Source organism: Panthera pardus, unplaced genomic scaffold (genome assembly GCF_024362965.1).
Source record: "Panthera pardus isolate Hobbes unplaced genomic scaffold, ASM2436296v1 HiC_scaffold_16, whole genome shotgun sequence".
NCBI lineage: Eukaryota > Metazoa > Chordata > Mammalia > Carnivora > Felidae > Panthera > Panthera pardus.
The window spans coordinates 81731408-81758648 of record NW_026526721.1 but is presented as its reverse complement, the minus strand read 5'-3'; the positions used below and the strand labels follow the sequence as shown (position 1 = coordinate 81758648).

Here is a 27241-nt window from a genome sequence, read left to right as displayed (position 1 = left end):
TCATTGACATAGGGCTGGAGGCGTTTGTCTTCCCATTTCAAAGACTTGTTTGTACAGGTCTGCGCTTCACTGACGTTTCCACTCTCCTCTTCCGCAAGATGTTAATCACCCATTAAGTCCCTGGTGTGAGACATTGAATCTCTGGCCCTTTAAATGGGGGCGTGGTGTAGGGGGGCGGACCGCCCAGGAGTGACAAGAGTGCGGGGAAGAAAGCGGAAGCGTGGCTATCAGTGGTGTAGACTGCGCATGCGTGAGGCTGGAGCCAGGGGGCGGGGTCACGTGGGCCGCGGGTCTGGGGCTGGAATGGCCGCGAGCTCAGGTAAAGAATCTCCTGGGAGCGGGCCAGCGGGGTGGGGACTGTAGTGAGGGGCTGTCCCCCGGGCGGGAGGAGAACGCGCCGGGTTTCTGAGCCTCGGCCCTTTCCCCCGCGCGGTGGCGCGGCCCCGGAGTGTCTGACTGAGCAGCCCCAGGCTGACTAACTGGACTGGGGCCCACGAGCTCGGCAGGGTTGACGCTGGGGCGGAGAGGCGTGTCCGGCGTTTAGCATGGAATTGGCTTAGGCGGTTTACACTTTTTCCTAACAAATGTGAGGCCGAGGGATAGGTGCACCCGCTTCTCCTGATTGTGAGACTAGGCGGCGGGTGATCACCCTCCCCCGGATGAAACAGATGTGCAATCCGCCTTTCAGGCCCCTGGTACAGGTGTAGGCTACTTTGTCTCTTGAAGGTCGGGACAAGTGTGCTCCCCAAGTGTGGGGCCAAGGCTTAGATGAGGTGTCCACCTCTTAGGATTGATGTGCACCCTGTGAGGCTGGTTCCTGTTTGTCTCTGCCTGCAAGTGTGCTCCAGAGTGAGGGCTACAGGAGGACAGGTGGGTCTGTAAAGTTTGAGGCCACTCCTGTGTCCTGTTGTGTTCTCCCAAATGTGGTATCTGGGGAAAGAGGGAAACAGAGCTGCCTCAAATGTTTGGGTGTGCTTCAAAGGGAGGGTAGGGTGTGATGAAGTAGGGTCAGCTAGGGAGGTTCCGTGGCCATGGGTTGTCAGGAAGAGCTGGGAACCTTCTTCAACTAGGCATGCCTCTTCCATAACCTCCTAATATTAGACTCATACTAGAAATGGACAGGAAGGCTTGTGTCCTCTGCATGCCCACCGTCTACCACACTCTTCCCCCCCATAAAAAGAAAACACAAGCAAAACAATCATGGAGGTTGACTTGTGGCACCACCTCTCCTTCAGATGTCTGTGATTGAGAGGTAGTTAATTACATGTCAGGTGTGTGTGTGTTTGAAGTCTAATACAAATGGGGATGGAGAATCTACATGTTTGTGGAAGACATGGGTTTGCTTATGGTTAACTTTAAGGAGAGAGTAAATGGATACCGAATCCTCTGTCAACAAGTGGCCTGTTCCATAGAAAGCATAATAAAAGATAAGTGGGGGGGGGGGGAATTCTGGTTGAACTATTGGGCTTCATATGTTAAAGAGACATGTGAAAAAATTCTTTCTAGAGCGCTAAGATAATAGTATGTTGATTATCCTTTATGTATTTTCTTTGCACCTGGACCAGCATCAGCAGATGGATGTTTTTTGTCTTCGGAATATTGAGGCTTCTTGGCACTTTATAGCCGTTTGTCACTCTTTTATAGAGATGTCAACCATTGTGATACCAGATGTCAGTTATGTAGGTGAATTAAAAGTAAGGCGTTTTCAACTTAAGGAAGTATGTTTAACTTTCCATCTGTTTCTACTTTTCACAGAGGTTAGATAGTGTCTTGATTCACAGTGTCAGGTGTAATCTATATATAGATATAGACTCGAACTGTTCGAGTCTTAATTGAATCTTGAATTAATGTTTGAATTATCTTCATTTCTGTGTAACAGCCCCTGTGCTAACATCTTCCCAGAACAAAGAGAAAACTCCTACCTTCAGTATTTACAGATTCCAGGGAAGGATAGTGACTGGCTGAACGGATACCAGAATGTCATGTCCTACTCTTCTGGCTAGGTTGGAGTGTAGGACGAGCAGTTTTCCAAAGGAAAGATGTTGAAGGGATGTTTTAACCATAATCAAATTTGTTTTTCTTCTGTGGTTCAGTAAGAAGTTTCCTTTTGCTCTTAAAAAAAAAAAAAATCTCTTGTGACTCCACATCCTTCTCGACCCCCTAACCAAGAGAAATTGAGATGACAATTGGGAGCTAATTAAGATGAGTGGGAAGGCTACCATCTACTCAGCCTACAACTGAATGGAATCCTATCTTGTGCATTTAACTGAAAAGAATTCACTCGTACCAATTTAGGAAAGAAGAAAGGGGAATATATTTCAGTCTACACAAAGCCCATGTACTTCTTAGGAGAAGTTCTCTAAGGGTGGGGTGGGTCTTTGAAGAGTAATTCTTATAATACTAAGGACCTACTGGAAGCTGGAAAGAAGTGATTTTTTTTCCTGTCTCATTTCGCTTATCACCTCTGTACACATTGATATAAAACTGATGAATAATATTAGGGTTTATGCATAATATAGATGTTTGTAGACATGGATCTTACCATTATTTTGTATATTATAGGGATTAGTTTTTTCTTTTTTATTTATTTTTACTTTTTTAAAACTTTTCATTTTTTTTTTTTTTAACGTTTATTTATTTTTGCGACAGAGAGAGACAGAGCGTGAACAGGGGAGGGTCAGAGAGAGAGGGAGACACAGAATCTGAAACAGGCTCCAGGCTCTGAGCTGTCAGCACAGAGCCCGACGTGGGGCTCGAACTCACAGATGGTGAGATCATGACCTGAGCAGAAGTCAGATGCTTAACCGACTGAGCCACCCAGGCGCCCCAGTTTTTTCTTTTTTAGAATGTGGCACCTTGAAGGTTGTGCCTGATGGTTCATGGCAGTAACTTAGCACCATGCTCAGACAGAGCGTGAGCAGGGGAGGGGCAGAGAGAGAGGGAGACACAGAACCTGAAGCAGGCTCCAGGCTCTGAAGTGTTAGCACAGAACCTGATGTGGGGCTCAAACTCACAAACTGTAAGATCATGACCTGAGCCGAAGTTGGATGCTTAACCGACTGAGCCACCCAGGTGCCCCCCTCACTTTTATTTTTAACATTTGTTGTTCTATATGTATTTCCTAAGTTTCAAATAATTACTCTTCTCATTTAGACATTTACCAAGAGAAGAGAAAGGGAAACAGGTTTGGGCTTTTTCATAGTGGCCACTCTGAGCATTGTGGGCTTAAATGTGCCTATTCTTGGAAAGAAACTCGAGCCAAGTATGCATCTCATCTGAGTGTATAGTAGCATTGTGTCTAACAGAGGGTCTGTTTCTGAAGTCCACGAGTAAGGTGAAACTTGAGTGCTCCTGAAAAATACCTGGGAGGGAGTCTCCCAGGTTGGAGACCTGTCTCTCAGGAAGTGCAACGCAGCCAGTTTTTCTTCCATGTTGGAACAGCATGCTATTTGTTATTTTGGGCACAGATGAAATGGATCACTTATGTACAAGGCATTCAAGAACTGAGACCAAAAGGGCAGCAGATATCCATCTCCTGTCGCGTGCTCACCCTGAAGTGTATAGTATTGGGTGGAATGGTGTGCAGAGTCCCCATGTATTTGTGAATCATTTCTTTTTTTTCTTTCTCTTTGCTGAAGATAATAGTTGAATTCCTGTAAACAGAATGGACATAGGATGCATCTCCACTGTTTTCATCTTGGTTTTGTAGTCTGAGTTAATGTAAAAGAACACAAAACATATGAAGTTGTGGAGTTTGTGTCATGTTATACATGAACTAAATGATCATTTTTTAAAAAAGCACTGTTATGGGGCGCCTGGGTGGCTCAGTCGGTTAAGCGGCCGACTTCGGCTCAGGTCATGATCTCACGGTCCGTGAGTTTGAGGCCCGCGTTGGGCTCTGTGCTGACGGCTCAGAGCCTGGAGCCTGTTTCAGATTCTATGTCTCCCTCTCTCTGACCCTCCCCTGTTCATGCTCTGTCTCTCCCTGTCTCAAAAATAAATAAAAATGTTAAAAAAAAAATTAAAAAAAAAAATAAAAAGCACTGTTACGGATTTTTAAAAATCTCACCTAGATGCAAAGAATGGAACTTGTAAGGTGGGAGGCTTTGGGGGTAGAATGACTAACCATATCTTATTTTGAATGACCAGAACTGCTATTTGGGGCTCTAGAAGCCAGTGATGCAGTGTTGCTTGGCTGCTTATTGGCCGGGAGGGGGAGGGGAGGAGGCGGGGAGGCGGGGAGGAGGCGGGGAGGCGGGGAGGAGGCGGGGAGGCGGGGAGGAGGAGGTAGGGATTGAGGAGAGGAGGGAAGGATTGATGGGTTGATTAGCATTGGGAATACATTGGTGAACAAGGTAGATCTGGTCTTTGCTCTCCTGGAACCTGCATTCCTTTCCTTCCTGAGGGAAGGGAATCATGGTTCAGACACTGAAACAATGATTGCATTGTGACAGGTTTAGTGAAAGAGGAGAACAATGTTATAGGTGCATATTATCAGGGAACCTGGTTTAGTTGAGCAGGACAAAAAAAGTCTTTTTGAGGAAGCAAAGTTTTAGCTGATATCTGAGGGATGAATATGATCAACAGTAGTTGACAAGCCTGATTACAGAAAGGTAGAGCTCAATTATAACTTGGCTTACTATGGCACAGATTCCTATAGGCTGTGAGTCAAATAACAATTATAGGTAATAAAACTGATACATTTAATTTGCAACACAGGTGTTAGTCCTGTCTTCCAATTCTTGTGTTAATCAAATATTTATTGAATGTCTACATAGCTATGTAACTCAGCGAGCCTACTGATGTGGAGTATACAAAGAAGCCTGGCTTCATTTCTGTTGGGGACAAAAGACATAGTCACATGGTAAGTTAATGAATCAATATGAGGAAAGCTCCAAGGCACTGTTGTAAAGAAGACATGGATTCTGGATTCAGAGGATGCTTAGGGAAGGGAGGAAAGAAGGAACTTAGATAAATGGAGAGGAAAAGGAAAGGGCAGGTGAACTAGCACGAGCAGACATGGAGGGAAAGGGGAAGCTCTTCTTGAAGGACTCTGAATACAAGTTACCTTTTGTTGTAAAGGAAGGTAGGGTCAGCTCATGTGATATCTGGAATCCTAGGCTTAGATTTTGGAATTTTATACAGTAGGCATTGGGGAGCTGTTCAGAATGAGTCTATTTACTAGAGAAAGAGCACAGAAAACAAATAGAAGTTAATCCTCTATTGTATTTTTCTTCACAAACAAACCACAAGAAGACAAAGCAAAACAAAGCCATGGAAGAAGAGAAATACTTAGATTGGGAAAGCTGGAAACAAAGTTGGAATGTAAAATTGTTTCCATACCATGATTTCGTGATACCTTTCTGGGGCTACAGTAAGTTATAAAAAGAAAACAGAACTTGATTCGATTTCATCATAATGTGAAAAGTGTCTCATATGACACTTTTAGGAGGAAAGGAATGTCAGTGAATTAAATAGGATCCTGGAATTTGAAAACAGTTGGGAAGGTCTGCCGAGGTGAAAACAAAACCATGACAACAAAAAAAATTGGTCAAAGAGTTTCATAGTCACCCTGCCTAATATAGGTTACATTCTAGAGTTCTTGTTCAGTTAACCAGGGTTGAAATGGGGTCATTGCTGTTTATATGATACATATATTGATTTTTAAATGATCCTTGAATCTATTATTACTTGGTAGGGAATAACCTTATTAAGAGGGAATAGCCTTGAGAACTGTCAAGATGTCAGATAATCTTAAATCAGAACTATTAAAATGTTAGTTTATCAGGACTCAGAAGATGACAGCATACTGGGTAATCATGATTTTATGATATTTCCTGTCAGAGTAATGTGACTTCATTCTGGGAGAGACTAAGAAACAATTGATTTTACCTATTGTGTTGTCTGCAGGTACTGTCTGACTTGGCATCTCCTTAAGAGCTATAGAAACACTAGATTGCAGGATGGTTGGGTGGAAAGCTAGTTGTAGAATTTAGTCTTAAAAGGAAATTATCAGTAGTACTGGAATATCACTTAAGTGATATCTGTAGGCAGTGTCTGCATCATGTGTAATAGGAAGCGTCATATATTAAGCATTTCATCATTGGTCTGCATATTGGAATGAAGAGCTTGCTCAATAAATATTTGGGCACACAAACTGATGAGGGAGGGATTAGTATTTCAGAATATTGGCAATGTGACCAGAAACAAATTAGTTGAAGTTTGATAGTATATTCATTTCTTTCTTTCTTTTTTCTTTTTATTAAAAAAAAATTTTTTTTTAGTGTTTATTTATTCTTGAGACAGAGACAGAGCGTGAACAGGGGAGGGGCAGAGAGAGAGGGAGACACAGAATCTGAAACAGGCTCCAGGCTCTGAGCTGTCAGCACAGAGCCCGATGCAGGGCTTGAACCCATAAACTGAGATCATGACCTGAACCGAAGGCAGCTGCGTATCCAACTGAGCCACCCAGGCACCCGGATAGTGTATTCATTTCTTATTCCTGCTGTAACAAATTACCCCAAATGTAGCTTAAAACACAGATTTATCATTTTACAGTTCTTTAGTTCACGAGAGCAGCACTGCTCTTACTAAGCCAAGATCAAGCTGTGCAGGGCTGGGGCCCTTCTAGAGGCTCTGGGAGAGAATCCATTTCTGCCTTCTGCAGCTTCTAGAGACAGCCTAAATTCTTTGACTCCTTCAAAGCCTGCAACACAGCGTCTCTGTGACCCTGCTTTTATTGTCTTATCTCTTTCTCTGACACACTCTTCTGCCTCCCTCTTCCACTTTTTAAGACCCTCATTGAGCCAACATGGCTCATCCTGGATAATCTCCCCAAGTCAAGATCTTCATTTTATCACCTCTGTGAAGTTCCTTTGGACATTTAAGGTAACAGAGTCATAGGTTCTGGAGATCAGGACAGACATCACTGGGTATTTTACTTACCGCAGGTAGATTCAAGCACAGCTCAATTTCTAAAAAAAATTGGAGACACTGCTCTAGTGGACTCCTTTTTTAAAGAAAATCCGAGCATGGTGACCTTTTGTTTCCTAGGTCTATTTGGGTTGCATAAATTGGCTCTCTAACATAAAAGTGTAATTGCTGGTAACTGATAAAAGAGGAAGTTGATGTAAAAGCACAATTTTTATTTATTTATTTATTTATTTATTTATTTATTTATTTATTTATTTGAGAGAGAGAGAGAGAGAGAGAGTGAGTGCCTGCAAGCGAGTGTGAGCTGGGGAGAGGGGCAGAGGGAGAGAGAGAATCCTAAGCAGGCTCTACACTCTACACAGAGCCTGATGTGGGGCTTAATCCTAGGACTCTGAGATCATGACCTGAGCTGAAATCATGAGTCGGATCCTCAACCAACTGAGCCGCTTAGACACCCCTAAAAGCACAATTTTAGAATGAATTAGTAGTATATGACAATTATTATAATAATTAAACGTTTTTCCTGAAGGGTCTCTGATGCTTTACTGGGGGCTGTACTAGTCTTAGATAAAACCCTTAACATTTAGCTCATAAAGAAACTTCTGAGAGCAGAAGTAAGTATACTCTTCCAGTAAGGTATCCTTATGATAAGCTTAACACTGGCCAGACTGTTACAGAAGTACTGGATATTGTTTCAGGATGTTTAGCTCTGGAAGAATTTGGAAATCTTGAGGAAATTTTAAATGATAATAGCTAGTATTTCTTGAAAACCTATTCTGTGTCCAGGCATTATTCTAAATGCTTTATAGTCATAATCTAATATATTCCTCACAGTAGCTTTGCAGAATAGGTAGCTGCATTCCTAAAAGTCAGGACTCTCCATTGTAAGTTTAAAAAGAAAAAAAAAAAAAAGAGTTGGGAGAGTATGCTGGCTTATACAGCCAAACCACCAGAAGACTGTGGCTAGAGCGAACATCATACAAGACTGGAATAAGGGGGCCTGAGTGGTATCAGGACACCCCTTCCTCATCTTCTCTGGTTCTTTTTGTAGGTTGATTTTATTATTGTTAGAGAATCTGTTTCTAGGATGTAAATTGAGTCCGTAGTGGTGGATCTCCAGTGGCATTTATAGTATGTGCTTAGTTGATATGTATTGAATAAATGACCTCCTTTTTTTCTGCAGAACAGGGTGGGGTGTAGGGTGGGGGTGCTGCTCAGCCTTACTATTCATTGTTTAGAACACAGTGGAAGCAGCTTTTCCTCACCAGTTCCATTTTAATGAATCCCCCTGAAGCACTCTGGCTACATTATGCAGTCTCTGTTACTAGGGGAGTTTTGATTGGCAGCCTCCACAAGAACCACATGGTTTGAAGGAGCCCTTCCTCCAACAAGAGGTGCTGTTATGGGCAAAAACATATATGGCCACAATATTTCATCTTCCAAGATATAGAAATAGAGTGGCTCAGAAAGGGTAGACACATTAGCCAGGGTCACAGATTGGAGCTGGTAAAGCCCAAAGTCAAACCTGATTTTAATGGACTGTTTGGCTTATGTTCTTTCCACTTTGCCAGCATATCACAATAATAGGAACTTGGTGAAGTGAAGGTTGAAAGTGGAGTAGGGTAGCATGGCAAGATGGTACTCTTTGTTTAGGGGATGCTTGATCATTTGAAACTTCTTTTTTTTTTTTTTTAACGTTTATTTATTTTTGAGACAGAGAGAGACAGAGCATGAACAGGGGAGGGGCAGAGAGAGAGGGAGACACAGAATCTGAAACAGGCTCCAGGCTCTGAGCTGTCAGCACAGAGCCCGACGCGGGGCTCGAACTCACGGACCGCGAGATCGTGACCTGAGCCGAAGTCGGCCGCTTAACCGACTGAGCCACCCAGGCGCCCGATCATTTGAAACTTCTTGAATGTGGTATTGGTGTTCATAGATGCTGAGCTGCCCTGAGAACCTCTTAACTAATACCAGATAGGAGATATAAAAAAAGAGCCAGAAAAAAAATTGTTTTCCTTTGTGAGTTGTTTTAGAAAGACGAATGTGAAGAGTGAAATATTTTAGGTTATTAAATCATTTAAATAAAAGTGTTTTTTTGGGGGGGGGGCTATTGTCTTTTCCATTCTTTTTTTTAATGTGTAAGGATAAAACTTAATAACTGTCCTCAGGAATCACTGAATGTGTATTAGATTGTGCATGTTTGCGAACATTCCTTGACTAATTGTAATCATTTTTCCTAAGTGGAGCAAATAGGAGAGAACTTTATTAACAAGGAATTTGTCATGAGTCAATTCAGTGCTCTTCGAAGAAAGTCATATTATTGTTAATATTGCTTCTGCCCTTGGCTCATTGCAAAGGGGGAAATATGTTTAGTACCTGAGATTGGAAAGCTACTTTCAAATGTTGCCAGATACAGAGTGCCCTCACTTATGTCTTCTAGGAATGTATTTGATATCATGTGTTTGTAGAACAGAGCTGTAGTCTATCTTCTGTAACATGTGAAAGAAATTAGTCTGTATTTGGTAATATACCAAATGTACTAGCAAGAAAAATTGGTTTCAGCTCTTGAAAAATCTGTCTTCATGAGTCTACATGTCTTACATATAGTAGTTACTCGTTTCTTTTAATCTGATAAAAATGAAACTTGGAACAAAGTGAAATTCATCATCAGTACTAAAAAACAATGAGCCTAGTTGGATAAAATTGTCAGTGAATTTTAGGCATTTAAAAAAACAATAACAGCAACTAATTTTCAACTCTATTTTATTTTTTTAAAAAGCTTATTTATTGGGGTACCTGGGTGGCTCAGTTGGTTAAGCCAACTGTTGATGGATGCCAACAACAAAACTGATGTGTATGCTTTTCTCCAGGGGAACTGGAGATTTGTGGGGTTTAGGAGTGTAATGTGGGGGGGGGGGGTGGTTAATTGCAGTTCTTGGCACCAATTTACCCTTATTCTCTTAAAACATAAATATGTTTGGTCCCAAGTCTAGTGGCTGAACTTATCCCAAGTCTATCACTATCACCAGACTTAATGACTTTGGGTGGTGGACCCCTTCCCAGACTCCGTAGTGAGATATGTCTCCTCTGTGCTTCCATAGAAGCTCTTCCCCAGTATCATACCTCAAACCCTAGGATTGATTTCTCTTTGCTTCACAGTCAGGTGATTGAATGAAGAATCCATTTCTACACAAGTCTAACCAAGTACGTCTTTGAAATGTCCAATTGATGAAATCTAAATGGTGTATATTTTTTCTTTTTTAAAAAGAGATCAGATCATTCAGGTCATCATGATCTAAGGCCAAAAATCAAAACAAAACAAACAAAAACTTGCTTGGATTGACTGAACTACAATTATTATAAGTAAATATGGAAAACGAACCAGACCATGAAAATGTGGAACAGAGCCTTTGTGCCAAGACTACAGAAGAAGAACTGAATAAGTCTTTCAATCTTGAAGCTTCGCTTTCAAAATTTTCTTACATAGATCTGGACAAGGAACTGGAGTTCAAAAATGATCTGGTAAAAATTCAACTTTTGTCAAATGATGTTATTTAACCAGAACGTTGGTTAGAGTTAGAACCTAAAGACTTTTTATCATTTTCACATGAATTAGTAGAAGTCTATGAACAGGTTTATGAGATCATATCAGTCTTCATTTGTGTACATTTACCATTTATGAAACACTTTTAACATATGTTCTCATTCGAGCTTCACACACTCTGATAAGCCACTTCATAGAGGAAGAAACTGAAGTACAGCTGACTATGTTAACTAGATGCTCAAGGTCACAGAGCTAGTGGTAGGTTTAGAAATCTTATGAAGTGACTTTTCTCCCATTGATTTGATATTAATAAGTTTTTGTGACCAGGAGAATATTTAATGGCAATTTGTTTGACCTAATCATTTCTCACCATAATTTATGAAATAACTAAGAAAGGCAATGTCAGACCTTTGTATATCGCTTATGATGTTGTACATTGCTCTGTATATTGCTTTTTACACTTAGAAAATTGGGGCTTGTCATAAGACATGCTGTTTTATACTATTTAAGAATGCAGATGCCTGAGTCCTTGAACAGAAGCTTTCTGGAAAGGGCTGTCAGGATGTTGCAGTTACTGCATATTTGTTCTTAATAACCACTGAATATGTGGATAGGAGAGGAAACAATTCTGTAGTCTTTTGACCTTATTAACGTGGACTATTGGGTTGGTGCTCTGCGTGATCAGTTTGTTGGTATGTTTATCTCTTTAATTTGTAACGGTTCTAATAAATTAAAGCACTCCCACGATTCTAAGAGGGAGAGCAGCATTATATGAGCATTAGTTTCTTTTCTCTATTTAGATTGATGACAAGGAATTTGATATTCCTCAAGTTGATACGCCTCCAACACTGGAAAGCATACTCAATGAGGTAAGTATGTATTAATGATCATTGTCATTTTATGGAATTGATTTTAATGCTTTTGGATTAATTATAGTGTAAGTATCTAGATCTGCACTGTCCAGTATGGGAGCCACTAGTCACAGGGAGCAATTTAGATTTAAATTAATTATAGTTCAATAAAAATGAAAAATTCAATCTCTCAGTTGTGCAAGGTGTATTTTAGGTGCTCAGTTGCCCCATGTGGCTAGTGGCTACTAAGGTGGACAGAACAGGTACAGAATATTTCCATTGTTGCAGAAAGTTCTGTTGGACAGTGCTCACCTAGATTATGAACTTCTCAAGGGCAGAAGCCGTGTCTTTTCATGCCTGTGCCAAGTACAATGCCTCATACTTGGTAGATTTGAAAAAATGTTTTATGAAGCAAGCTAAAATACTAAATTTGTGTCACTCTGGAGCTTTGTATAATGTTTCGATAATGTCCTCTCTATGAGTGATACTCAACCCATCCTCTGATAGTAGAGAGCAGCTGCAGCCTTGAAATGCTCCTCATCACTCTTCTGTGTAAAGAAAACAAAACTTGCACAGTTTGTCTTATGGGTGCCATCTTTGTTAAAAAGTTTGTCAGAGTTTTGAAATGATGTTACTTTCTGAATTAGCGGATCATAAAGACTTTATAAAGGAGCTTGGTGGCAGTAACATGTTGGTGAAGTATGTGAGTTTTTATGTACCTTGCGTCTGCTGACAGTTCTTTAACTCTGTCTTCTTGATCTTTTAAAAACTTGCTTGAGACTCCTCTTGGAGGTGTTAGGTTCTAATACAAGAAAGATTTTTTAAGTGTGTTAATCTACTTCAGATCTATAGTTTTCTAACAGATAACGATGCATAGGTTCCCCAAAAGAAATGCCTACTGATCCCATAGCTTTGAATAAGTTGAGTCTTGGTTTTTGTTACTTATTTACCTATACTTTTGGGGTTATAGGCAACACTTTGTAGGATGTGGACTACTTTCTCTGTGAATTGTGTCTTTTATTTTTCTTGTATGACTTTGATATCTATTTTTTGCATCAGTTTGATATTGCTGTTACTTTGAATATATTTTAACTTCAAAAATGTATGATCTGTGCTAAGACTTAAACATTTTAAATTTTGACAAGGCTTTGGTCAATGAAAGATTAACCAATTACAGTGATATTTATTGCTTTCTAATAGGAAATCTTTCATTTAGAGATGAAGAGAGTAATCTTAGTCATTTTTGTTAACATCTTAATCACATCCTCATTTCACTAAGTGTGAAATAAAAGTAATCTTAGAACGTTGTGTATAAAGCCATATTTAATCATATTTGTGCACAAATGGCGAAGAAAATGCTCATGAATGAAACAGGTTCATAATGAAGAAAAACCATCTTTGCACAATTTACTTATCTATAAGTAACAGTAAGTACAGTCATTAGTGGCTTACTGAGAAGATAATACTGTTATCATCCTCAGTAGTAATTTGGGTGCCTCAGGTATTTGGGTCATAGTGTTAGATGCCAGGATTATAAAATGTCGTATGACTGTCTCTGACTTTGGGAGAGACATAGGACTGCAACTTGGCTAGCCTTCACACCTCCAAGGAGCTAGGCAGGTGGATAAGTGAAAGTGAAAATAAAATTTAAGTTGTAGAACATTATGAAGACTACAGGGGGAGAAAGTATTAAAATGATTTTAGAAAAGGACAAAATGGAAAGGGCAAAAATGCAAAGTGTAAGTAAGCACTTGCTCCAGGATATGTGATATGTGGGTGTACGTATTCAGTAATGTTCATTAATGTCAACCTGAAGAGAAGCTGGGAAGAAATGGGCATCCAAGATATGTTATAGTTTGGAAAGTTAGAGATTATTGAGATATCCTAAATCTCAGAATTTAGGGTATGAAATAATGTTACTAGGCCTTGTCATCATTTGAAACTGTGCTACCTCTGAGGTTTTTAGTTGTGAAATTCCATTCTTTCACCATAGCCGCCTGCCCACCTCCCCACCTCCCCACCTTTTTCTTCCATTAAACCTATTCTTTGGCCTAATCAGGACCAAGTCTCTTCATCCTTCCTAGTCTTCCAGTCTGGGAAATTCCTGCTTCACTTCATTACTACTGTGCAGCCAGAAATTTATTTTGAACTTTTTATTGAAGTGTAACATACATATAGAAAAAGTGCACAAATTGTAAGTGTATAGTTTGGTGAATTTTCGCAAATTGAATGCCCTGTGCAGCTAGAATCCAGATGAAGAAATAAAACATCACTAACACCCCAGAATCTCTTCTTGTGCCCCTTGAGTACCTAAGCCGAGGATAATCACAGTTCTAACTTCTAGCATTGATCAGCTTGCCTGCTTTGAACTTCATATAAGTGGAATTATACAGTATGTGCTTTTGTGTGTCTGATCTGTTTTCCTCCATATTTTATTAGATTCACTCATATTTTTGTATGTAATTATTCCCATACATAAAACTCTTTATATTATGTGTATACCATTGTTCATTCTACTTTTGACGGGCATTTGTATAATATCTAATTTCTGGCTACTATGAAAAGTTGCTGTGAATATTCTTATTCATGTCTTTAGGTATGTTTATACACATATATATATACACACACATTTCTGTTGGTTATATACTTAGGAATAGAATTTCTAGGTCGTCAGATACGGGTATGTTCAGCTTTAGTAGATATTGCCGCAGGTGTTGTTTTTATGTTTATTTCTTTTTGAGAGAGAGAGAGAGAGAGAGAGTGCAAGTGGGGGAAGGGCAGAGAGAGAGACAGAGACAGAGGATCTGAAGTGGCCTCTGTGCTGACAGCAGCGAGCCCAATGTGGGCCTCTAACTCACGAACTGTGAGGTCATGACCGGAGCCGAATTCGGACACTCAGCCCACTGAGCTGAGTGCCCCGCCTTAGGTTTTTTTAGAGTGGTTGGAATAATACATACTTCCAGCAGCAGTATATGAGAGTGCTGAATACCATAGCCTCATCAACTTTTGAATTTTCTCTTTTTCACTGTATCCATGTACAGTGGTATCACATCATTGTTTTAATCTGAATTTCTCTCTTTGAAGACTGATGAAATTGGGTATTTTGACATAGGTTTTGGGCTTTTGGATATCTCTTTTGTGAATTGCCTTTTCATGTCTTTTGCTCACTTTTTTTTTTTTTAACCTTACAGGAGTTCTTTTTAAAAATTTTTTTAGGGGCGCCTGGGTGGCTCAGTCGGTTAAGTGGCCGACTTCGGCTCAGGTCATGATCTCACAGTCCGTGAGTTCAAGCCCTGCATCGGGCTCTGTGCTGACAGCTCAGAGCCTGGAGCCTGTTTCAGATTCTGTGTCTCCCTCTCTCTGACCCTCCCCTGTTCATGCTCTGTCTCTCCCTGTCTCAAAAATAAATAAAACGTTAAAAAAAAATTTTTTTTTTTAAGTTTGTTTATGTTGAGAGAGACAGAGGCAGCATGAGCAGGGGAGGGGAAGAGAGCGAAGGAAAGAGAGAGAATCCCAAGCAGGCTCTACCCTGCCAGTGCAGAGCCTGATGTGGGGCTCGAACTCATGAAACCGTAAACTCATGATCTGAGCTGAAACCAAGAGTCAGATGCTTAAATGACTGAGCCACCCAGGCACCCTGTAGGAGTTCTTTACATGTGATGTATATAGGCCCTTTATTAGGTATATGTATTACAAATATCTTCTTCCATTCTGTGGGTTACTTTTTCACTCTTAATGGTTTCTTTTGATGAGCAGAAGTTCTTAATGTAGTTCAGCTTATTTTGGTTTTCTGTTATGGTTAGTGTTTTTGTGTGTCTTGTTTTGAGAAAATTTTGAAAATTCTGAGGTCATGATGATACTATCTTGTTTTAATATCTTTATTGTTCTGCCTTTTAAACTTTGGTCTGTGATTCATCTGGAATTTTTTGTGTGTGATGGTGTGAGGTATGAGCCAGCACCATTTACTGAAAAAAATTATTCTTTTCTGTGGTGTCACTTTTGTTTTAAATCAGGTGGTCATTTTTGTGTGGGTCTGATTCCACTGGTCTTTCTATACTCGCCCTAATACCACATTCTAATGTTTGTTATGATAGGTCTTGATAACTAGTAGTTTCAGATCTTTGGTGTTGTTCTTCAAGGTTGCCTTGCTTATTCTTGGTCTTCTGCATCATGTAAATTTTAGAATCACTTTATTAGTTTACACATACAGACACACAGACACACAATGAAATTTGAAAGGATTATGTAGATTTTATGCATCAGTGTGGGAAAATTAATATCTCTGCTGTGTAGCTAGTAGTTTTAAATTCAGCCTTATTGATAAGCTCAGTTCTCTTCTTTCATTTTTTCTTTCATGCATTTTGTAAGTCCTCAACCCTGGCTTAATTTAATGGATCTGTTTTCTTTAATTACATCCTCAGGGTGCTTAAGAAAATCAGGTAAGATTCTGATTAGCCCTCTTGCTTCTTGGTGCTGCAGTTCTAATTTTTGAGTTCTTTCCTTTCCTTTCCTAAGGCAGTTGTCCCACCTCTGTCCGGCTCTCAAGAGACCGTCTCTCCTTGTGGTTCTAATCTTGTTTTTAGCAGGTGTGTGTGCATGTGTGTAGATATATGAAAAGCAGTTGGCAATATGGGCCTGAACCTCAAGAGAAATGTTGATACTGAAGATGCAGATTTTGGAGTCATTAGCATGACATAGTACTTCAAGCTATAAGTAGGGATTAGCTTGCTCATATAGAAAGTGTGCGAAGTAGGAAGAGAGCTAAGAATATAATCCCAGGGAATAGCATGATTTAAAGGTTTGGCTGATCAGAAAATAGAGAACATGACGGGTAGAAGAGGCCTCGTAAGTTGGGAGGAGTAGCAGAAAAGGGATGCACTGGAAGCCAAGGGAAGAGAAAGTTCCAAGAAGTAGGGAGGGAATGGTTGTAGTGTTAAATGATGCCAAGGGGACAAGGGCACGTTACCTGAAAATAGGCCTGTGAATTTGGCTGGTAACTTCAGCAAAGGTAGTAGTGGCTAGCAATGGTGGAGAAAGTGGAGATAATGAATTTTAATGGAAGTGGTAAGGCAGAACGTAGTCCAGCTGAAAGAGGAGTATGATCAGAACATTTTTCTTTAATGTCTGTTGTTCAGAATCAACCTGTTCAAAGCTGAACTCCTCATTCTGCTTTATCTGCTATTCTGCTTTTTATCTCAGAAGTATTACCTTTTGCCTAGTTGTTCAAGCTAGAAACCTTGGAATCCTCTTTGATTTCCCCCTGACGTCCCCACCTCCCATCCCCTGCCATTAAATAGTGGGGAGGGGGGGCACCTGGGTGGCTCAGTCCGTTAAGCGTCCAACTTTGGCTCAGGTCATGATCTCACGGTTCATGAGTTCAAGCCCTGCATTGGGCTCTGTGCTGACAGCTCAGAGCCTGGAGCCTGTTTCAGATTCTGCGTCTCCCCCTCTCTCTGACCCTCCTCTGCTTGTGTACTCTCTCAAAAATAAACGTTAAAAAAAAAAAAAATGGTAGCCAGGGACTTTGGGTTTTCTCAGTAATGTCTCTTTCATTATTCCTTCTCTTGACCTCTTCTGACGAGTTCTTAAGCTCCACTCCCCGCCTTTAAAAAAAATTTTTTTAATGTTTATTATTTATTTTTGAGAGATAAACAGAGTACGAGTGGGGCAGAGGCAGAGAGAGAGGGAGCCACAGAATCTGAAACAGGCTCCAGGCTCTAAGCTGTCAGCCCAGAGCCCAACGTGGGGCTCGAACTGACCAGCCATGAGATCATGACCTGAGCTGAAGTTGGATGCTTAATGGACTGAGCCACCCAGGCGCCCTCCTCTTTCTTTTCCCTTGACACTGCAATAGCTTTGTTACTGGTTCCTTTTAAATTATTTTTTATTTTTGAGAGAGAGAGAAAGAGTGCGTGCGTGGGGGTGGGGGAGGGGGGGAGATACTGAATCTGAAGCAGGCTCCAGGTACTGAACTGTCAGCACAGAGCCCGATGTGGGGCTCGAACCCACAAGACACAAGATTATGACCTCAGCTGAAGTCAGATGTTTAACCAACTGAGCCACTCGGGTGCCCCTACCTTGTTACAGGTTCTTAATAGTTTCTTTGTCTCAGTTTCCCTGACTACACTCATCCATCTTCCTGCTGCCCCATTTATCTTTATAAAACGTTGGTCCCATCATGTGTGCCTACTTCTTAAAACATCTCGGTTTCCTTCCTATTGTCTACTATATACAGTACACTAATTCAGTAGATGAATGAGTAGTAATTATATGCCAGGCATTGTACTGGGCAGTAGGGATATAGTGGTAGACAAGGAGGACATAGGCCCTGCTGTCACTTGGCTCATGGAATATAAAGCTTTTTATAATTTGGTCCTAGCTTATCTTTCTAGGATCACTCTAACTCCTCATAATATTCCAGTCATTTGGGACTTCTTCCTTTTCTAGGAGTAAAATTCACCTTATGAAATCACTGTGTTTGCAGATGCTCTTTCTTTTTTTTTTCACACTGTTTTATTTTTATTTTATTTTTTTGTTTTTTGTTTTGTTTTTTTTTTAATATGAAATTTATTGTCAAATTGGTTTCCATACAACACCCCGTGCTCATCCCAACAGGTGCCCTCCTCAATGCCCATCACTTACTTTCCCCTCCCTCCCACCCCTCCATCAACCCTCAGTTTATTCTCAGTTTTTAAGAGTCCCTTATGGTTTTCCTAACCCAGAATGCTTTTCTTTTGTTTGTCCTATTTCTCATGGTATACTATTTGTAGTCAGGTAGTATTTGTTTTCTTCTAATTAGCTACTGGCTGTTAGTTAACTAGTAAAGCTTATTTACGGGTTTGAATTTTAAGAAGTGTTTAGCTGCTAACAATAATTTGCATAACTGCTTCTGCTGCTTCCTGCTACAAGGAAGAAATTTTTGGAGCGAACTCTTTGTAGAGACAGATATCTATCTAGATTTGGAAATTAATTTTCTATGCTTCTCTAGTCAATAACAATGCTTGGAAAAGAGATGAAAAGCAGAAATAAGCATGTGAGCATTTTAGAGAACACACTTATGCTTGTCTGACTTACAGGGTATTTGGAATTGTGAGTTTATTGATCCATATTCTTCCAATTTAGACTGATGATGAAGAGGAGTCTTTTGTTCTGGAGGACCCTACATTGTTAAACATTGATACTATTGATTCCCACTCCTATGATACTTCGTCTGTGGCAAGTTCAGATAGTGGTGACAGGACCAACTTAAAACGGTAGGTATTCATGTAAATCACACTGGCATATGGTTGAAATACTTGATCATTTAAAATGTAAATCTCTCTTTGGTGTGGTATGGTCTGCTGAAGCCTTTGCATAGGGAATGGAGGGCCCACTTGGGTGGAAATAATATGCTTAGTAGACCCTAAAGATTTTGGCACTACTGAGGGGAGAGAATAATGAAAAGGTGCATGCCATGACCACTGTCCTCTGCACCCCCAGCAGGAAGTCATAATAACAGCCAGGGACTTCCGGAAGCAGTAGAGCCTTCGGAGGAAGCATTGGTCAAACTCAGCACTGTGTCTGTGGTGGAAACATGGAGCTAGGTTCATTTCGTCACCCTGTGCTCTCTGCACTCCCCACCCCCTTCCTCCCACTCTCAGGTCAGCTCCAGCATTCCTTCATTCCTTTGGAATGGGTTCAGAGGAGAATCACAAAATGATTCAAGATTTGGGAAAAAGATTTCTAACCCTAAATAACTTCATTTTGGCTGCTTTTCACCTTCCAAATTCTTGGAGAGCACATGAAAAGGAAAGAGAAGTGGAGGAAGCATAATGTAAATACTTTATTGAATTCATGTGTAACTTTAATGTTGATAAAGTCATGTGTATTTTTCCTTTCTTAAATGTTGCCTGTATTAGTGTTGTCTTCTTTAGGTTGTCAACTCTTGTTGGATAGGGACCATTGCTGGATATATTTACCTGTCCATCACTATCTCCTACAAATAGATAAATGTTTTTTTTTTTCCAGCTTTATTGAGATATAACTGATGTATAACATTGGTTAAATGTAACATATACAATGTGATTCTTTGATATACTATGTATTGTGAAATGATTACCACAATAGGGTTAGTTAACACCTTTATTACCTCAGATAATTACCATTTCTGTTGTGGTAAGAACATTTAAGATCTACTCTTTTAGTAATTTTCAAGTATATAATACATTATTGTTAGATAATGCTGTTACACCATGCTGTACATTACATCCCCAGAACTTATCTTACAAGTACAAGGTTGTACCCTTTAACCAACATCTACACTTTTCCTTCACTCCCCAGCCCCTGACAGCTACTGTTCTATTCTGCCTCTATGAGGTAGGCTTTTTAAAATTCCACATGTAAGTGAGATCATATAGTATTTGTCTTTCCCTGTATGACTTATTTCATGTGGCATAAGGCCCTCGAAGTCCATCCATGTTGTTGCAAATGGTAGGGTTTCCTTTTTTTATCATGGCTGAATAATGTGTGTGTGTGTGTGTGTGTGTGTGTGTGTGTGTGTGTGTGTCTCTGTCTGTCTGTCTGTCTCACCTCTTTATCCATTTGTTTGAAGGTGGACACTTAGATTATTTCCATATCTTGGCTATTGTGAATAATGGTGTAATGAACACAGCAGTGGAGATATCTTTTTGAGATAGTGATTTTTTTTTTTTTTTGATATATCCTCAGAAGTGGAATTTCTGGATCATATGGTAATTTTATGTTTAATTTTGGGGGTAACCCCTATATTGTTTTCCATAGTGGCTGCCACCAGTACACAAGGATTCTCTTTTCTCAAATCCTCACTAATACTTGTGATCTCTTGTCTTTTTGATAATAGCCATCCCCGTAGGCAGTATCTCATTGTGGTTTTGGTTTGTATTTCCCTGATGGTTAGCGATGCTGAACATTTTTCCATATGCTTTTTGGCCACCTGTGTGTCTTCTTCAGAAAAATGTCTGTTCGGATCCTCTGCCTGTGTTTAACTTCAGTTGTTTGGGTTTTTTTTGCTGTTGAGGTGTAAGAGTTCCGTATGTAGTAGTCTTCCTTTTCCACTGAGAATACATTCCAAGACTTCCAGTGGATGCTTAAAACTGCAGATAGTACTGAATCCTATATAAATTATGTTTCTTCCTGTATATACTGCAGATAGCACTGAATCCTATATAAACTATGTTTCTTTTTGTACATACCTATGATAAAGTTTAATTTATAAATTAGGCACAGTAAGAGATTATATATAATCAATCAATAATAAAATAGAACAATTATAACAATATACTGTAATAAAAGTTATGTGAACATGGTCTCTTGAAATATTTTATTGTACTGTACTCCCTCTTCTTAACAATGACTTGAGATGATAAAATGCCTCTGTGATGAGATGAAGTGAGGTAAAGGATGAAGGCCTGACATCAGGTTAGGCTACTGTTGACCACCTGACAATACCTCAGAAGAAGGATTATCTGCTTCTAGACTGTGGTTGGCCACAAGTAACTGAAACCAGATAAAGGAGAACTACTGTATATTTTGGATATTAACCTTTTACAGATAAATGGTTTATAAATTTTCTTTCTTTCTTTCTTTCTTTCTTTCTTTCTTTCTTTCTTTCTTTTTTTTTTTTTTTAAGTTTTAAGCACTTTTTTTTTTAAGTGCTGTGAGCTCAGAGTCTGATGTGGGGCTGGATCCCACTAACTGTGAGATCATGACCTGAGCCAAAATCAAGAGTCAGATGCTCAGTAGACTGAACCACCCAGGGTGCCCTGGTTTACAAATATTTTCTATTCCATGGGTTTTTAAAATTTTGTTGATTTTCTTTTGCTGTGCCAAAGCTTTTTAGTTTGATACAGTCTCATTTATGTTTGCTTTTGTTGCCCCCCTTTTTTTTTCTTTTTTCTTTTTTGGTGTCATATACGGAAAACCCATTGCCCTCAAGACCAAGGTCAAGGAGCTTTTCCCCTATGCTTTCTTCTAGGAGTTTTATGGCTTACGTCTTATATTTGGGTCTTTGATCCACTTAATTCATATAAAATTTGTGAGTGATATAAAATAGGGGTATAGTTCCTTTTGCATGTGATTACCCAGTTTTCCCAACACCATTTATTGGAGACTGTATTCTTTCCCCATTGAGTGTTTTTGGCTCCTTTGTCAAATATTAGTTGGCTGTATATATAACTGTTTATGTCTGGGCTCTCAGTTCTTTTCCATTGGTTTCTGTGTCAGTTTTTATGCAAGTACCATACTGTTTTGGTTTTGACTTTGTAATATAGTTTGAAATCAGGAAGTGTGATGCCTCCATCTTTGTTCTTCTTTCTCAAGATTGCTTTGGCTAATTGGGGTTAGTTGTGTTTCTAAATACTAACAATGAGATATCTGAAAAAGGAATAAAATAATTCAATTTATAGTATCATCGAAAACAAGAAAATACTTAGGAATAAGTTTAACCAAGGACATGAAAGAGCTATACACTGAAAATTATATATAAGACATTGGTGAAAGAAATTAAAGACACAAATAAATGGAAAAATATCCTGTGTTCATGGATTAATATTGTTAAGATGTCCATATTTCTCCAGACCGTCTGTAGATTCAGTGCAATCCCTATCAAAATCCCAGTGGCGCATTTCATAGAAATAGAACAAAATCTCAGTATTTGTATGGAACCATGATAATTTAAATGATTTTTTTAAGTTTATTTATTTTGAGAGAGTGCGTGCGTGCACGTGCATGTGTGCTTGTGAATGGGGGAGGGGCAGAGAAAGAGGGAGACAGAATCCCAAGCAGGCTCTGCACTGTCAGCACTGAGCCCAGCATGGGGCTTGAACTCTTGTACTGTGAGATCATGACTTGAGTCAAAATCAAGAGTCAGACGCTTAACCAACTGTGCCACCTAGGCGGCCCTATGATATTTTTAAATGAATAAGTCACAGGAATAAAAGGCACAGGATAAGGAATGCAATCAGTGATACTCTAATAACAATGGAATGGGACAGCTGCTAGCTATACTTGTGAACATAACAATGTATAAAATTGTCAAATAACTAAGTTGTACATCTGAAACTAATGTAAATTGTCAACTATACTAAAAAAGAGTGTGTGTGTGTGTATATATATATATATATATATATATATATATATATATACATACATATATAGTCTTTATTTTTTGGTCTCATTTAATGTCAGAACTCTTTTGCGTAGCATTAGTCTGGACCCTGCTCACTATTTTGACCTAATCTCTAAGCACCCCCACTCCCATCCTGCTGGTCAGTGCCTTTTGGGTACTTACATTCCCTCCACACACAGCACACATTGACATCCTCATATTTCTGTTTGTGCTTTTTTGTTGCCTGCCAGACTCCTGGTTGTCTATCAAGGCTAGATCAGACATCTTTTTTTTCTATAGTTGTCCCTGATATCCCCCCAATAAATAGGATTAAACTCTTCTTTATTTCATTTCTATAGTGCTTTATCCATTGTTATTTTCTAACATTTAAAAAAAATTTTAAAAAATGTTTTATTTATTTTGAGACAGAGAGAGACAGAGCATGAGCAGGGGAGGGGCAGAGAGAGAGGGAGACACAGAATCCTAAACAGGCTCCAGGCTCTGAGCCGTCAGCACAGAGCCCAACGCGGGGCTCGAACTCACGACCCGTGAGATCATGACCTGAGCCGAAGTCGGACGCTCAACCGACTGAGCCACCCAGGCACCCCTCTAACATTTATCTTTTAAGAGTGAGTTACTTATTGGTCCCTCTAGCTATGCCATGAGGTCCTTGAGAGTAGGAATCTTGCCTTTCTTATTTTTGTATGCCTGAAGCATACTTTTAGTCACATGATGGAGGTGCTCAGTGTTTGGTAAAGGATGAGATTATTTTTTGAATGCTGATGAGTTGGGTAAGTGAAAGGTACTATTAGTAGGAGCAGCAGAGAGGAGTGTGGAATTTGATGTGCTTGGTTGAAGAATGAGAGAGGGCAGTTACAGATAGAAAGGCCAGAAAGGTGGGCAAGGGTGGAAGGAAGGGAGAGGTAATGTAGACAAGTAGGGCAGGGCAGGCAACATTCTGGTGAGGAGTAAAACCTCTTGCCATATTTTAGGTGGGGAAGGAACAGTTTGAATCAATGAAAAAGGAGTGATGGCTTTATTCACTTTCCTACTTGTGCTTCTCTGGGGTTCAAGGTGGGTTTAGTACAACATCTTAATTTAGGACTGTCAGGCTCTCAATACCTCTTTGCAAACAGAGCTACAAATTACATTCAGTGTTGTTTTCTGCTTGCCTTATTTTTATGTGTTTTTTGGTCTTTCAAAAAAGACTTTTTTTTTTTTTTTAAATATTCTTAAATGCTTCCCCCCCTTCTTTTAGGAAGAAGAAATTACCTGATTCTTTTTCACTCCATGGGTCAGTTATGCGACATTCACTTTTGAAGGGAATTTCTGCCCAGATAGTGTCTGCAGCTGTAAGTATTTTGTTCTCTTTCCCAGCTTTGTAACCTGCAATGGCATAATGAAGCAGGAATGAGCATAAAACAAAGCACAGCACTTCTCTTGGCCCGAGGCTTAAAAAAAAAATAGAATCTGGCTTTCATGGGTTTTGTGTGATTGTTTTTGACTCATAAGACATGGCTATACATCTTGACATAGAAATTAGTGCAGCCATGAAATAAAGGTCTGCTCAGAGTCTCTGGTGTGCCTAAATGAAATATGGCAGCAAGCCTAAAAGGAACACTATCTGCCTTTTCTTTAAATTCCTTTTCAGTTTAGTTGCCATCTTGTGTATTTGGTTGAGTTAGAGTGCTCGTTTTGTGTTTTTTTTTTTAGTCTTTTCATATGGAGAAATGATTGATCAGAATCTTTTACAACTGAGTGATTTTTTTTTGTAATTCACAAAACTCTTTTCATGTACCTTATTTTATTTACTCTTACAACTTTGAAAGTAAGGAAAGCCATATCCTGTTTTACAAATGAGAAGAGAGACTCAGAAAGGTGATATATTAACTATTAACTTGTCTTACATCATTGAGTTTGGAGATAGCAGAATAATTACTCAAAATTGGGGTTTCTGGCTCCAACTGTAGTGCTGCTTTGTTGTGAAATGGGGGTGGTATTGGTGAATGTGGCCAGAGTATAATGGTTAGAACAGAGTATCTGCGGTCTTATTTGAACATTTTTTTTTTAGAGCACTGATTTCATGCAAAAATATTTAATAGACCATCAAGACAATAGATGATGATTCTGGTAGGCTTTATCAAATTTTTCTTTGACCTCAGAGCCTATAATTTTATGTAGTCTTTCAATTTTAGTTTTCTGAATTCATTGTATAGATCTTATGTATAATGATGATGATGATGATGATGGCGACCACGGTGACATATTCATGTCCCAGGAACTTTGACTTTTTTAATGTTTTTATGGAGTTTAATTGGTATTTTGCAAATTCAGTTTGGACAAAATTTTGATTTCCCAAAAGGGTAAGAGATTGATACAGGAGTAGCATCACCACATCATAACTGCATTGCAATTGTCATATTTATCAGAGAAAGCTCGTATAAAAACCAAACCAAACAAACAAACAAAAAAAGAAAAAATAAGAAAAAGTGTCCTCTGTGGGCAGTTGGTATACCCCGACCCAGCTTATATATCATGAAGTCAATTTAAATAGATAGTCAAGCAATGGAGGAAACCTGGGCAATTGTCCTTCCTCTTTTAGGTGGAGAGTAACTCATATTTGCTAGAATGGGAACCACCTGTTGAGGATTACATTTCCATGACGTTTTCTGAATTTAATCCTTATGTAGGTGATGAAATTCATTCCTTTCAAGATCAAGATGAACCAGAACAGTCATTTGACCCACCTGTGCAGTTTTAAAAATATTTTGAATAATGGAGACTGAACTAAAACTCAGACGCTGAACATTGATTAGATAAATCTGTTATTTAAAAGGGTTTCTTCTCCCTCTTGAAGAGGAGGGAAAAATTCTAATAAATCCCAGAGTGTTTGCATTCTGTTCTTATTTCATTGCTATGGCTGAGCTCCTTTGGTCTGTTAAAATGAAAACTGCTTTTCCTATGACAGTCTTCATACTCTGCCTTCCTAATTTTGGATTACCAGCTCAATTTAAATTGTATGCTTTTCTGTGATGTTCGGTGTGTTAACATGTAAAGCTAGTTTTATTTTTGGGCATCTCTCCTGAATAGTTGTTCAATGATGCCTTCAGCCATGTGGATAGTGGTGTTATTAGGGCTGCCTGGGGCCTTGCTCACAATGGCTTTGTCGTCCATACGCATAGAGAACAGTTAGGAGAGATGGAATTTTTGGAATTGTGAACTTCTGATTCACAAATGAAAGTACTATGACAGATGACTGTATTTTAAATTTGTTTAGACTAATTTCAAAGGGTATTTATCACTTTTATGATTGCCTAAGGTAGTAGAGATGCCTTAGCACAGTGTTTTTTCCGAAATGCGTCTGTTGTGTAAGAATCTCCTGGTACTGACTGAAATGCAGATTCCTGAGCACCCAAACGTGCTTAATCTGCGTTTTAACAGTATAATAGGAATCTGTATCTTAGGTGATTTCAAGGTAGCCTGGCTTTTGAGAATCATTACCCTAAGATGTTGCCACACCAGTACTACAACTCTGTAATCTCTAGTGCTTCGCATGTGTCTGTTTCTTTGGCTTAAAAAAAATTTTTTTTTAATTTATTTTGAGAGAGACAGAGCTAGTGGGGGAGTGACAGAGAATCTCAAGCAGGCTTGTGCTTGCTTCGGCAGCACATATACCAAGCAGGCTCTACGCCGTCAGCACAGAACTTGATGCAAGCCTCGAACCCAAGAACTGTGAGATCATGACCTGAGCCAAAACCAAGAATCGGACACTTAACTGACTGAGCCACGCAGGCACCCCTGGTTTTTTGGCTTTTAAAGGAAGCTGACTTCTCATTTCATTATTCAGGTTCCATTTTGAATATAGTATGCTTTTTATCTGCTCTTTCATTCTTTTTCCCTATCCAGGACACAAATCAATCATTCATCAGATATTTATTGTATGCATCTTAATTGTCAAGCATGTTAGGTGTACTTTACATACACATATCCATACAGAGTGGGGTATATCCTCCATCCAGAGCATTGAACATAGCAGCCTTGTGATTGTTCTTCCTCATACTCCCACGCACTAGAGTAAGTTTCTTGAGTTAGTTCCCAGGACACTCTGTAAAGTTGGATAAAATTGATTCTGCCTTCTGAGAGATTATAATAACTAATCGACCACATTGACAGGGACAGACATAGAAAAGATCTATAGAAATGATATAAAGAGCCAGGTCTGGGAATTGGGTACTCTGAGTTTGAGACATAGCTTTCTATCACTTCTTGAATAATCTTGGGCAAGTCAGGTACACTTTTTAAAACTTCTGTTTTCTTAGTCTGGAAAATCAGAATAATACATGTTTTATCTATCTCTTGCAGATTGAGAGTCAATAGTGTAATACATGTACATGAAAGCTCTTTGCTACTATGGTGCTAATTATTGTAAGCTCTTACTATTTAAAGCTATAGAAGCATTAAATAGATAACTGGACATTTATATGATACTTTACATACAATTTGTACCTCAGGACAAATTATTGAGGTACATAGGGCATTATTTGCTATTTCCTTTAACAGATGAGGAGGCTAATACCCAGAAGTTTAGGTGACTTTCCCTAGGTCATAGAGTTACTGGTATGGAGCTGGGACCAGCACTTAATTTTTAATTTTCTGATGCTTGCTTGAACTGACTGAATACACCCAGCTTGGGTTTTATTGAAGGATTATTAGATAATTTGCTGGATAGGAAGCTTAGAGAAAGAATATCTGTAGCATGTTTCCCTTTTTTAAAATCTTTATGTACTCCTG

The 27241-nt window shown here is 39.3% G+C and overlaps 1 protein-coding gene across 4 annotated transcripts in view; it reads left to right on the top strand.

The window, feature by feature from the left end:
* Positions 1-233: 233 nt before the first annotated feature.
* Positions 234-27241, top strand: part of VPS8 (VPS8 subunit of CORVET complex) — a 250605-nt gene continuing 223597 nt past the window's right edge. For all 4 annotated transcript variants that reach the window (XR_008422497.1, XR_008422498.1, XM_019463393.2 and 1 more), the window contains exons 1-5: positions 234-319; positions 10202-10455; positions 11278-11346; positions 18451-18581; positions 23709-23802. Coding sequence is in view for 2 of the 4 variants with exons in the window: in XM_019463393.2 (XP_019318938.2) it covers positions 10303-10455; positions 11278-11346; positions 18451-18581; positions 23709-23802 (447 nt within the window). In the remaining 2 variants the exon portion in view is untranslated. The remainder of the gene's footprint in view (positions 320-10201; positions 10456-11277; positions 11347-18450; positions 18582-23708; positions 23803-27241) is intronic.